Source organism: Heterodontus francisci, chromosome 28 (assembly GCF_036365525.1).
Source record: "Heterodontus francisci isolate sHetFra1 chromosome 28, sHetFra1.hap1, whole genome shotgun sequence".
In the NCBI taxonomy this organism is placed as follows: Eukaryota; Metazoa; Chordata; class Chondrichthyes; order Heterodontiformes; family Heterodontidae; genus Heterodontus; species Heterodontus francisci.
Window position 1 is genome coordinate 19,376,045 of NC_090398.1, and position 12,933 is coordinate 19,388,977.

Consider the following 12,933-nt stretch of genomic DNA (forward strand, 5'->3'; position numbering starts at 1 on the left):
CTGCCCCGCGTCTGCACCCCACTCACCCAGCCCCGCGCCCGCACACCACTCACCCAGCCCTGCGCCCGCACCCCACTCACCCAGCCAGGCGCCCGCACCCCACTCACCCAGCCAGGCGCCCGCACCCCACTCACCCAGCCCCGCGTCCGCACCCCACTCACCCAGCCCCGCGTCCGCACCCCACTCACCCAGCCCCGCGTCTGCACCCCACTCACCCAGCCCCGCGTCCGCACCCCACTCACCCAGCCCCGCGTCTGCACCCCACTCACCCAGCCCCGCGTCTGCACCCCACTCACCCAGCCCCGCGTCTGCACCCCACTCACCCAGCCCCGCGTCTGCACCCCACTCACCCAGCCCCGCGTCTGCACCCCACTCACCCAGCCCCGCGTCTGCACCCCACTCACCCAGCCCCGCGTCTGCACCCCACTCACCCAGCCCCGCGTCTGCACCCCACTCACCCAGCCCCGTGCCTGCACCCACTCACCCAGCACCACGCCCGCACCCCACTCACCCAGTCCTGCCTTCCACTGACCAAGCAAATGAATGGCAATGTACTGCATCCCCCACACCTAGAGTACTGTGTACAGTTTTGGTCTCCTTCTTTATAGGGGATATTCTTGCATTGTAGGTAATTCAGAGAAAGTTCACTTGTTTGGATTCTGTAATGAAGGAGGGATTTGTCTTCTGAAGAAAGGTTGAGCACTTTGGATCAATACACATTGGAGTTTGGAAGAATGAGAGGTGATCTTATTGAAACATACAAGATTATGAGGGGGTTGACAGTATCGAAGCTGAGAGGATGTTTCCCCTGGTGGGAGAAATTTAGCTCGATGTCAGTAAGCAGGATTTGTACGGCAGTGAGTGTGGAGTGAAGAATGGTTGTGAAAGAGTGTTTTGTTAACGGAAAAGTCAGGAATTTGGTGCAGGAGGAAATTCTCTGGTAAGTATTTCTCAAGCTGAAATTTAGTTTTACATTTACAAATTGACTTTGACTTTTACAAATTGTAAAAGGGCCTGCAAGTTAGTGAAGATACCGAGTTAATAGAAACTGTCAGTGAGAGTTAACTGTCAATCAGCTGAAAGTGATTATCTGAATAGATGTTAATAACTGGAACAGGAAGCTGAGTTAACAGTTGTAACTTGGGTGTGAGTTATAAACTCTATCTAAGTGAACAGTATTTACTGCCACACACAGTGTTCAGGAAAGAGTGATTTGTTAACAGAGAGCTAAAGTCAAGAATTTGGTGCAAGTTGTAATTCAGAAGAATGAGAGGTGATTGCATTCATAAAATTCATAACAGGTTTGACAGGTTAGAAGCTGAGAACATGTTTCCCCTGAGTGGGAAATCGAGGACATGGGGTCAGTCTCAGAATAATAGGTCAGCCATTTAGGACTGAGATGACAAATTTATTCATTCAAAGGGTTGTGAATCTTTGAAATTCTCTACCTCAGAGAGCTGTAGACACTTTGTTACTGAGAATATTCAAGATGGAAGTTGATACATTTTGGGTACCATGGGAATTAAGGAATATGGGTTAGTGTGGGAAGATGGAGTTGAAGTAGAAGATCAGCCATGATGTTATTGAATGGTGGAGCAGGCTTAAAGGATCAAATTTCCTATTCCACCTCCTGTTTCTTCTGTTCTTGATGATGGTTCCAACCATGACCATTATCTGCTTTCCCTGGCTTCCCAGAGAAGGTCCCACCCATCACAGGATGTTCTTCCCTCTGACACCAGGGAGGTAACTGACCATTCTGGACCTGCTCAGGGCTGTAGAAGAGTCTGTCTATTGCCCTGACTGTAGAATCTCCCATCACTATCACTCCCCTATTCCTGTGTCCCAACTACCTCTCACACGGCCCCACTCGGGGTGGCCTCCTAATCCCACACTGTTGCTCAGGAAGACCCTCCTTGATTTAAGCACCTTTCGGGGCTGGGATTGGAGGTGGATGAGTGGGTGCTAAAAATAGCCCCTCCGTCTGGCACACTGGTTCCTCAGCTCCATCCTGGCTTCAGGCCATTTTCATGGAGACGGGGAGGGGGGGAGGCAGCAGGACTACCCCACCACGTGATGGTTAACCGACAAGTTCACAAAGAGCCTATTGCAGCCAATTAAAGGAGGTCATGGACTGAGTGAGTGATCATCTAGAGGGGCATCATATTGACAGGTGGATGGAGCCCCTGAGCACTGGAACTGTCTAGTAGATTTGGGATTTTCCATTTGGCCTTCAGATCATTGCAGGCAGCGGGAGCCAGTTTAACTGCCTGGAGGCAGCCTCCCAGCAGCAGACCAGGAGGGCCAGTATTCCAGGAAAGTCTAGAGGCCCACCCTGCCAGCCTGGGTGAAGGAGCAGCCACACTCTGCCCAGTAGAGGGGTTCCCCCACTAACAGTGGTGGTTTGGCTGCAAGATCCATTTGCTTTCAATTAAAGTTTTAAAAAGTTGAGGATAGAGAGAGTGCCTCCATTTTGAAGCATTGTCACCCTCTATTACAGCCTGCTACTCCTTTCAAGCTGGACGGCCTCTGACAGACCCTCCAGCTTCGATAGTCTGTCTGCTGTCATTAATTAGACAGTGAGCCTGCCCTCTCTGGCCATTAACTGTCTGGCACAAACTAGGGCTTGTGACTCCTTCCCCCATGGGCGGGTTCGGGACACAGAAACAATCCCAACCACTGTTTCCTTCCCCCGGATGGAAAATCCTGCCTGTTTCTCTCTCCCCCTTACAGTCCCAATACCAGGTATCTACTGGACAGTTCCAGTGCTCAGGGGTTCCATCCACCTGTCAATGTGATGCACCTCTAGATGATCACTCACTCAGTCCCTGTCCTGTTCTTTCTTCCTGTGTAGCTGCAGCTTCCTGCTCAAGACTTGGACACCTTTGTCAGGACAGAAATTATATTTGAAGTATTTTGTGAACCTACCTGTGTCCATTCTCATTCTTGTTGAAGATGTTGGATCTTCTCCCCTGTTTGAACCTTCAGCCATGGTGGTGACAGGCGTTCCCAGATTCTGATATTCTGTAATAAATACAATATTAATAGGAAGGTTACACAGAAATATGAAAATGAGAGGTAGAACATTGCCTTGTTAAACATGATATCAGTCCCTCCTCCCCCATTAGTACAATAGCTGTTAGCTCCGGGATCGAGCATTTCCCGAGCGTTATGATCCACTCTCCACATCAGGTATGACACAGACAGATGCCCAGTGAATCACTGAATTATTTATGGCACAGAAGGAGGTCATTCAGACCATCGGGTTCATGCCAGCTCTCCATGGAACTATCCATTCAGTCCCACTCCCCCACTCGATCCCCATAGCTCTCAAAGTCTATTTACCACAAGTGGCCATTCAATTTCCTCTTGAAATCATTGATTATCTCTGCTTCCACCTCCCTCGTGTGTAGCGAGTTCCAGGTCATTAGCACCCACTGTGTAAAAACATTCTTCTTCATATTCCCCCGCTTCTCTTGCCCAAAATCTTCAATCTGTGTTCCCTAGTCGTTGTACCATCAGTTAATGGGAACAAATGTTCCTTGTCTAACTTATCTAAGCCTATCATAACCTTGGACACTTCTACTAAATCTCCCATCAATCTCCATTGTTCTAACAAGAACAAACCCAGCTTTTCCAACATAACCTAGTAACTAAAATCCCTCATCCCTGGAAGCATTCTGGTAAATCTCCTCTGCACCCACACAAGAACCCTCACTTTAGCCAACTATGCCCACATCCCGTGAAAGAAGGAAACATGGTAACATAAGGCTAAGGAGAGAGTAATGGTATAAGTGAGTTAGTATCCTTATCTTGGGCATCCATGTGAGGGCACTGAATTTCTTCCTACACTGCAGTAGTGGGCTGTATTTCTGTTTGTGCCAGCCATCAAGCACCTATCTACTCTAATCCCATTTTCCAGCACTTGAACCGTAGCATTGTAGGCGGTGGCATTTCAAGTGCTCGTCTAAATATTTCTTAAATGTTGTGAGGGTTCCAGCCTCTACCACCACTTCAGGCAGTGCGGTCCAGATTCCAACCAGCCTTTGGATGAAAATGTTTTTCCTCAAATCCCCTCTAAACCTCCTGTCCCTTACCTTAAATCTATGCCCCCTTGTTATTGACCCCTCTGCTAAGGGAAAAAGTTTCTTCCTATCTAACCTATCAATGCCCCTCATAATTTTGTACACCTCAATCACGTCCCCCCTCAGCCTTCTATGCTCTAAGGAAAACAACCCAAGCCTTTTCAGTCTCCCTTCATAGCTGAAATGCTCCAGCCCAGGCAACATCCTGGTGAATCTCCTCTGCATCCTCTCCAGTGCAATCACATCCTTAATATAGTGTGGTGCCCAGAACTGTACACAGTACTCCAGCTGTGAACTAACTAGCGTTTTATACAGCTCCATCATAACCTCCCTGCTCTTATATTCTATGCCCAGGCTAATAAAGGCAAGTATCCCGTATGCCTTCCTAACACCTTATCTACCTGCCTGTGCTGCTGCCTTCAGTGATCTATGGACAAGTACATCAAGGTCCCTCTGACCCTCTGTACTTCCTAGGGCCCTACCATCTATTGTATATTCCCCTTGCCTTGTTAGTCAACCCAAAATGAATCACCTCACACATATCAGGATTAAATTCCATTTGCCACTGCTCTGCCCATCTTACCAGCTCACTTATATCATCCTGAAATCTAAGGATTTCCTCCTCACTATTTACGACACCACCAACTTTCGTGTCATGTGAACTTACTGATCATACCTCCTTTATTCACGTCAAAATCATTAATGTACAATACAAACAGCAAGGGTCCCAGCACCGATCCCTGTGGTACACCACTGGTCACAGGCTTCCACTCGCAAAAACAACCCTCGACTATTACCCTCTGCCTCCTTCCACTAAGCCAATTTTGAATCGAATTTGCCAAATTGCCCTGGATCCCATTGGTTCTTAACCAATCTCCCATGCGGGACCTTATCAAAAGCCTTACTGAAGTCCATGTAGACTAAATCAACTGCTTTACCCTCATCAACACACCTAGTCACCTCCGGCCTGTAATTACCTGGTTTATCCCTACTACCCTCCTTGAATAATGGTACCACATTTGCTGTCCTCCAGTCCTCTGGTACCTCTCCTGAGTCCAGAGAGGATTTGAAAATTTGTGTCAGAGCCCCTGCAATCTCCTCTCTTGCCTCACATAGCAGCCTGGGATACACCTCATCTGGGCCTGGGGATTATCCACTTTTAAGCTCACTAAAACTGCTAATACCTCCTCCCTTTCAATGCTAATTTGTTCAAGTGTTCAAGTATATCACAATCCCCCCTCCCTGATCTCTACACCTACATTGTTCTTCTCCATAGTGAACACAAATGAAAAGTAATAATTTAAAACCTCACCCACGCCCTTTGGCTCCACACACAGATCTGCTACTTTGGACCCTAATAGGCCCTACTCTTTCCCTGGTTACCCTCTTGCCTTTAATATACTGATAAAATCCCTTGGGATTTTCCTTTATCTTGCCTGCCAGTGTTTTTTCATGCTCCCTCTTCGCTCTCCAAATTCCTTTCTTTACTCCTCTAGGGCCGCCACTGTTTTCAGCCCTCTGAATCTGCCATAAGCATCCTTTTTTGTCTTTATCCAATCCTCTATATCCCTTGACATCCAGGATTCCCTGGACTTGTTGGTTCTACCCTTCACCTTTACTGGAACATGTTGGCCCTGAACTCTCACTATTTCCTTTTTGAATGACTCTCATTAGTCTGATGTAGACTTTCCTACAAGTAGCTGCTTCCTGTCCATTTTGGCCAGATCCTGTTTTATCATATTGAAATCGGCCTTCCCCCAATTCAGTACCTTTATTTCCGGTCTATCTTGGTTGTTTTCCGTAACTACCTTAAATCTTACAGAGTTATGGTCACTATCCCCGAAAGACTCCTCCACTGACACTTCTACCACTTGTCCGACTTCATTCCCTCAGATTAAGTCCAGTACCGTCCCTTCTCTTGTTGGACTTTCTATGTCTTTCTTACTTTTTTGTCTTTCTCAACTCTACAACATCAACCCTCTCCAGAGCTACAGTAGTTTTTTTTTGATTAATACTGCAAACACATCCCTTCTTCTTAACATTCCCGAATACCTTGCAGTCAGGAATATTAAGTTCCCAATTTGCTCCTTCTTGGAATATCTCTGCTACTGCCATTGTATCATTCTCCCATGTGGCGACTTGCACCTACAACTCACCGACCTTATTTACCATGTCACATGTATTCAGGTACCTGCACTCCAAACATGTGACTGCTTCACATTCGGCTGCTGGCCAAACCCTCGTATTACTGCACCATTATTTACACTAATGCTATGTGCCTCTCCCAGTCCTCTGTGCATCTAGTTTCCCCTCACGATATTTCATTCTGGTGCCCATCCCACTGCCCAATTAATTTAAACCGTCCCCCAAAGTACCAATGAACTATACAGTGAGGACACTGATCCCAGCTCCATTCAGGTGTAACCTTTCCATCTTCTACAGGTCTATCCTGCCCCAGACCTTATCCCATTGTCCCCAGAGTCTGAAACTCTCTCCTGCATCATTTCTCCAGACACACATTAACCTGGAGTACTGTGTTCAGTTCTGGGCACCACATCACAGGAAGGATATATTGGCCTTGGAGGGAGTGCAGCATAGATTTTCTACAGTGATACCTGAACTTCAAAGGTTAAAGTTCAAGGAGCGATTCCAGAAGTTCGGGTTGCATTCCCTGGAATTAAGAAGGTGATTTGAGTGAAGTTTTCAACATATTATGGGAACGGCTAGGGAAAGATGCCATTTCTGTTGTTTGGAAAATTTAGGATTAGGGGAGATAGTCTACAAAATAGAGAATGAGCTGTGGAAACACTTCTACATGTGAGGGGGGTAAAACCTTGGAACTCTCTGCTGCAAACACCAACTGATGCTGGACCAAATGCTAAATTTACACCTCAAATTAATAGATTTTTGTTCTCTAAGCATTTAAAGGGATTTCAGGCAAAGGCAGCTATATGGAGTTAGGTGAAAGATCAGATGAAACTCACATCCCAAGATAGTTTTTTTTCAATCACCTGGTAACATGCTGTCTGATCTCATTGGGTCCATCCTCCCCGGGTTACACACTGTCTGATCACACCAGGTCCATCCTCCCCGGGTTACACACTGTCTGATCACACTAGGTCCATCCTCCCTGGGTTACACACAGTCTGATCTCACAAGGTCCATCCTCCCTGGGTTACACACTGTCTGATCACACTGGGTCCATCCTCCCTGGGTTACACACAGTCTGATCTCACAAGGTCCATCCTCCCCGGGTTACACACTGTCTGATCACACTGGGTCCATCCTCCCCGGGTTACACACTGTCTGATCTCACTGGGTCCATCCTCCCCGCGTTACACACTGTCTGATCACACTGGGTCCATCCTCCCTGGGTTACACACAGTCTGATCACACTAGGTCCATCCTCCCCGGGTTACACACTGTCTGATCACACTAGGTCCATCCTCCCTGGGTTACACACAGTCTGATCTCACAAGGTCCATCCTCCCCGGGTTACACACTGTCTGATCACACTGGGTCCATCCTCCCCGGGTTACACACTGTCTGATCACACTGGGTCCATCCTCCCCGGGTTACAGACTGTCTGATCACACTAGGTCCATCCTCCCTGGGTTACACACAGTCTGATCACACTGGGTCCATCCTCCCCGGGTTACAGACTGTCTGATCACACTAGGTCCATCCTCCCTGGGTTACACACAGTCTGATCTCACAAGGTCCATCCTCCCCGGGTTACACACTGTCTGATCACACTGGGTCCATCCTCCCCGGGTTACACACTGTCTGATCTCACTGGGTCCATCCTCCCCGGGTTACAGACTGTCTGATCACACTAGGTCCATCCTCCCTGGGTTACACACAGTCTGATCTCACAAGGTCCATCCTCCCCGGGTTACACACTGTCTGATCACACTGGGTCCATCCTCCCCAGGTTACACACTGTCTGATCACACTGGGTCCATCCTCCCCGCGTTTCACACTGTCTGATCTCACTGGGTCCATCCTCCCCGCGTTACACACTGTCTGATCACACTGGGTCCATCCTCACCGGGTTACACACTGTTTGATCTCACTGGTCCATCCTCCCCGGGTTACACACTGTCTGATCACACTGGGTCCATCCTCCCCGGGTTACACACTGTCTGATCTCACAAGGTCTATCCTCCCCGGATTACACACTGTCTGATCTCACAAGGTCCATCCTCCCCGAGTTACACACTGTCAGATCTCACAAGGTCCATCCTCCCCGGGTTACACACTGTCTGATCTCACAAGGTCCATCCTCCCCGGGTTACACACTGTCTGATCTCACTAGGTCCATCCTCCCCGGGTTACACACTGTCTGAGCACACTGGGTCCATCCTCCCTGGGTTACACACTGTCTGATCTCATTGGGTCCATCCTCCCCGGGTTACACACTGTCTGATCACACTGGGTCCATCCTCCCCGGGTTACACACTGTCTGATCTCACTGGGTCCATCCTCCCCGGGTTACACACTGTCTGATCTCATTGGGTCCATCCTCCCCGGGTTACACACTGTCTGATCTCATTGGGTCCATCCTCCCCGGGTTACACACTGTCTGAACACACTGGGTCCATCCTCCCCGGGTTCCACACTGTCTGATCACACTGGGTCCATCCTCCCCGGGTTACACACTGTCTGATCTCACTCGGTCCATCCTCCCCGGGTTACACACTGTCTGATCTCATTGGCTCCATCCTCCCCGGGTTACACACTGTCTGATCACACTGGGTCCATCCTCCCCGGGTTACACACTGTCTGATCACACTGGGTCCATCCTCCCCGGGTTACACACTGTCTGATCTCACTGGGTCCATCCTCCCCGGGTTACACACTGTCTGATCTCACTAGGTCCATCCTCCCCGGGTTACACACTGTCTGATCACATTGGGTCCATCATCCCCGAGTTCCACACTGTCTGATCACACTGGGTCCATCTGTAGGGAGGTGGTGGCGTACTGGTATTGTCACTGGACTAGTAACCCAGGGTATTTCTCTGGGGATATGGGTTCAAATCCCACCACAGCAGAAGGTGGAATTTGAATTCAATGAATAAATCTGGAATTTAAAGCTAGTCTAATGATGGCCATGAAACCATTGTCGATTGTTGTAAAAACCCATCTGGTTCACTAATGTCCTTTCGGGAAGGAAATCTGCTGTCCTTACCTGGTCTGGCCTACATGTGACTCCAGATCCACAGCAATGTGGTTGACTCTTACATGCCCTTGAAATGGCCTCGCAAGCCACTCAGTTCAAGGGCAATTAGGGATGGGCAATAAATGCTGGCCTGGCCTGCGACGCCCACATCCCATGAATGAATTTTTAAAAATCTAACCCTCGAATTGGTTGCAGTAACTGTTTAAATTGCTGCGAACATACTGAATTCAATGCCAAAACATTTGATATTTTAGAAGTACAAGGATTGTGAGTATTACAACATACATTTCAGGAGTCCAGGAGTAGGAACATCTGGATTCCTGGAATAAAACTCCAGTGAGTGTTTAAAGGGCTAAAACATGGTCGTTTCATTTCCTGTTGAAAGCAGGTCCCAACAATAACCAGGTGATTTGTGTTGAACGAGTACAGCAATGAATCTACAATGTAGCAGAACAAACACTGTTCTCAGTTTAATAAAAACCCTCGGTCGAGGCTGGGAGCTGGATCAGGTGACCATTGAGAACTCTTTATTCTGACAGAACACAAAGTAATTACATTTAAATCAAGTTTAAAAATATATCCTGTAAAAATAACATGATTATAATTTTATCACCAGTTAATGATCAATCATTACATCCAATATTGTGTTAAATTGAGAAACAGATGTAACAATGGGAAATAAGTGTGATTAGTAAAACCCAGATTTTGGTTAAAACCTGTCAGTTTATTAATTTATTTTATTTTATTTCCGCGTTTTCATCGGTGGAGCCGGAAATTCTCCATCTTCTCTACAAACTGTAGATTAACACAATCAGACCAAACCCTCTATTAACACTGTATCTTAACACTATATTACACTATTAATACTATAACTATATTAATACCATCACTTTATAAATCCAAAATCTCTCTATATTGATGCTATTTTACTCGATATTAATACGATACAATACTGTAAATGTTCCTCACCATCACTCAGAGACCAACCACGTCGTGAACCCGGAAGAAAGGCTTTACTGTGCGCTTGCGCAATAGCAAGGCTAAACTTGCGCCTGCGCCGTCGTGGAGATCTGACTGCGCCTGCGCGGCAGCAGAGGCTGCGGAGGACCCTGGAATTCCGAAAGTTAAAAAAAGGCTGAAATAAAAGCAAAATACTGCAGATGCTGGAAATCTGAAATAAAAACAAGAAATGCTGGAACCACTCAGCAGGTCTGGCAGCATCTGTGGAAAGAAAAGCAGAGTTAACGTTTCGGGCCAGTGACCCTTCTTCGGAAATGCAGCATGTGCCACCAAAACGTCACAGGCTGCGCCTTCAGGCAGCTGCCAGGACTAAAGATGGCACTGCTCAAATAATCACACGGAGGCAACCTGACCTAAACACATGGCAGCGCACAATGGTCGGACGGAGAGATCGAGTGAGCGAGAAGGCCGGGGTCGGGGAGGGATGGAGCGGCCGAAAGCGCGGAGCAGCAAGGGAGGCTGGGGGGAGCGGAGCAGCCGGAGAGAGCAGCGAGGTGGAGGAGGGGAGCAGAGCTTGACGCATGCGTGAATACCCGTTGGCATTGCATAGCTGGAAGCGTAAAGCGCACGCGCAGAGGCTGACCAGCCGCATTGCCCGAAGATGCACACGTCACGTGATGACGTCATCGGCGCACGCACTAACCAGTCATGGCAAGTCGGAATGCACCGCATGTGCAGAGAGCAGGGGACCGTTGGCGCATGTGCACACGTTGGCGCAGCCTGATGATGTCATCGGCTGGCTGCGTTGTCAGGAATCACAAAGTCGGATGTTGTGGAGGAAATGGCAATGGGAACATGGAGAGTCAACACCAACAGCTGCTGGACTAAAACAAACAAAATAAAATACAGGGTCACTGACTTGAAACGTTAACTCTGCTTCTCTCTCCACAGATGCTGCCAGACCTGCTGAGGATTTCCAGCATTTCTTGGTTTTATTTCAGATTTCCAGCATCTGCAGTATTTTGCTTTTATTTTAGTGTTTAATTCACTGCCACTTCTCCAGGAATGCCCACCTTGAAGAAGTTCTGCTCTTCTCTCCGACGGGATTTTCATTTGTCTCTTTTAACTTGTTCACCTTCGTTGTTTTCTCTCTCTCTCCTGGTGTTTGATAAAGTCTCTACCAAAACCCGTTTGCACAGTCACATCTCTTTCCTCAGTGACTGTCTCCGGCCCCGACTTATTCCATGTGGATTCCAACTGAACTTTCATCCTTCATGTTTTGAATCCACCCAGGATTACAGGTATCTCCGAGAAATACAACGTTCCTCGGACTGCTGTTCTCACCGCATCCTGAGATCCACACTCAGTGCTCTGTGCCGCCACATGTACACACTGAACTGAACCTCTCTCTCCAGAAGCACCGCCTCACCTTATCTCAAAGCTGTTCTACTCTGCAATTTCACCTCATCTTTCGTCTTATCCGACGCATTAACAAAAAGCTTTTTAACTTCCTTTCAGATATTAAGGAACGCAAGCTCCGGCAGCTGATGGGGACGAATGCCCCTCCAGCTCCCTCTTCCCCTTCACTTCCCTCTGACCCCACCCTCTCTGATCTGACCCCTTGCCATGTATTCACTATACCCTCTGACCTCCCCCTCTCTGATGCGGAATGTTCTCTTTTGGGCCTCCTTATCTCGAGAGACAATGGATACGCGCCTGGAGGTGGTCAGTGGTTTGTGAAGCAGCGCCTGGAGTGGCTATAAAGGCCAATTCTAGAGTGACAGGCTCTTCCACAGGTGCTGCAGAGAAATTTGTTTGTCGGAGCTGTTGCAAAGTTGGCTCTCCCCTTGCGCCTCTGTCTTTTTTCCTGCCAACTACTAAGTCTCTTCGACTCGCCACAATTTAGCCCTGTCTTTATGGCTGCCCGCCAATGTTCTGCACTCAGCAAAAGACTCAGTTTTATCCCCTTACGTCCTCACCTCAATGAATTTCGCCCTCGGCATGTTGTTGAGCTCTTCTTCCATTGCCTTTACCTCCGGGCTCACCTCTTTGACCAGGAGTCCTCCCACTGACCAGCAGACCCATTCACCCGCCTCCATCATTCTCCCTCTACCTGGACCCCTCCCTCTGGCTTCCTACCCGCCTTTGATCTTTTCATTGAAAACTGTCGGCAAAACATCGGCCGTCTCAATTTCTCTGCCGCCCCACCACCAGCCCCCCCCCCCCCACCCCCTTCACTCACTCTAATCTGTCCCCCTTTGAACTTGCTGCACTCCGTTCTCTCAGGTCTAACCTCAACATTGTCATAAAACCTGCAGACAAGGGTGGTGCTGTTGTTGTCTGGCGTACCAATCTCTACCTTGCAGAGGCTCAGCGCCAACTCTCAGACACTTCTTCCTACTTCCCCCAGACCATGACCCCAGCATCGAAAATCAAGCTATTGTACACAGGACTGTCACTGACCTCATCACCTCCGGAGATCTTCCCTCTACAGGTTCCAACCTCATAGTCCCGCAACCCCAGACAGCCTGCTTCTACCTCCTTCCTAAAATCCACAAACAGGACTGTCCCAGCAGCCCATTGGGTCAGCCTGCTCCTGCCCCACTGAACGTATTTCTTCCTCTCTTGACTGTATCTTTTCTCCCCTGGTCCAGTCTCTTCCCACCGACATCCGTGACTCTTCTGACACATACGGCATTTTGACAAT

General features: G+C 48.3%; 1 protein-coding gene across 2 annotated transcripts in view; it reads right to left on the minus strand.

The window, feature by feature from the left end:
• The window catches only part of LOC137385114 (NACHT, LRR and PYD domains-containing protein 3-like), a 76,040-nt gene that overhangs the window by 47,612 nt on the left and 15,495 nt on the right, over nucleotides 1–12,933 (minus strand). The window contains exons 1-2 of one of the 2 annotated variants that reach the window (XM_068059905.1): nucleotides 10,236–10,274; nucleotides 2,926–3,021 (exon numbers count right to left, since the gene is read on the minus strand). In XM_068059905.1, coding sequence (XP_067916006.1) covers nucleotides 2,926–2,989 — 64 coding nt within the window. In that variant the 5' untranslated portion in view covers nucleotides 2,990–3,021; nucleotides 10,236–10,274. Of the gene's footprint in view, nucleotides 1–2,925; nucleotides 3,022–10,235; nucleotides 10,275–12,933 lie in introns of those variants that run through there. The other variant, XM_068059904.1, reaches the window with a different exon arrangement.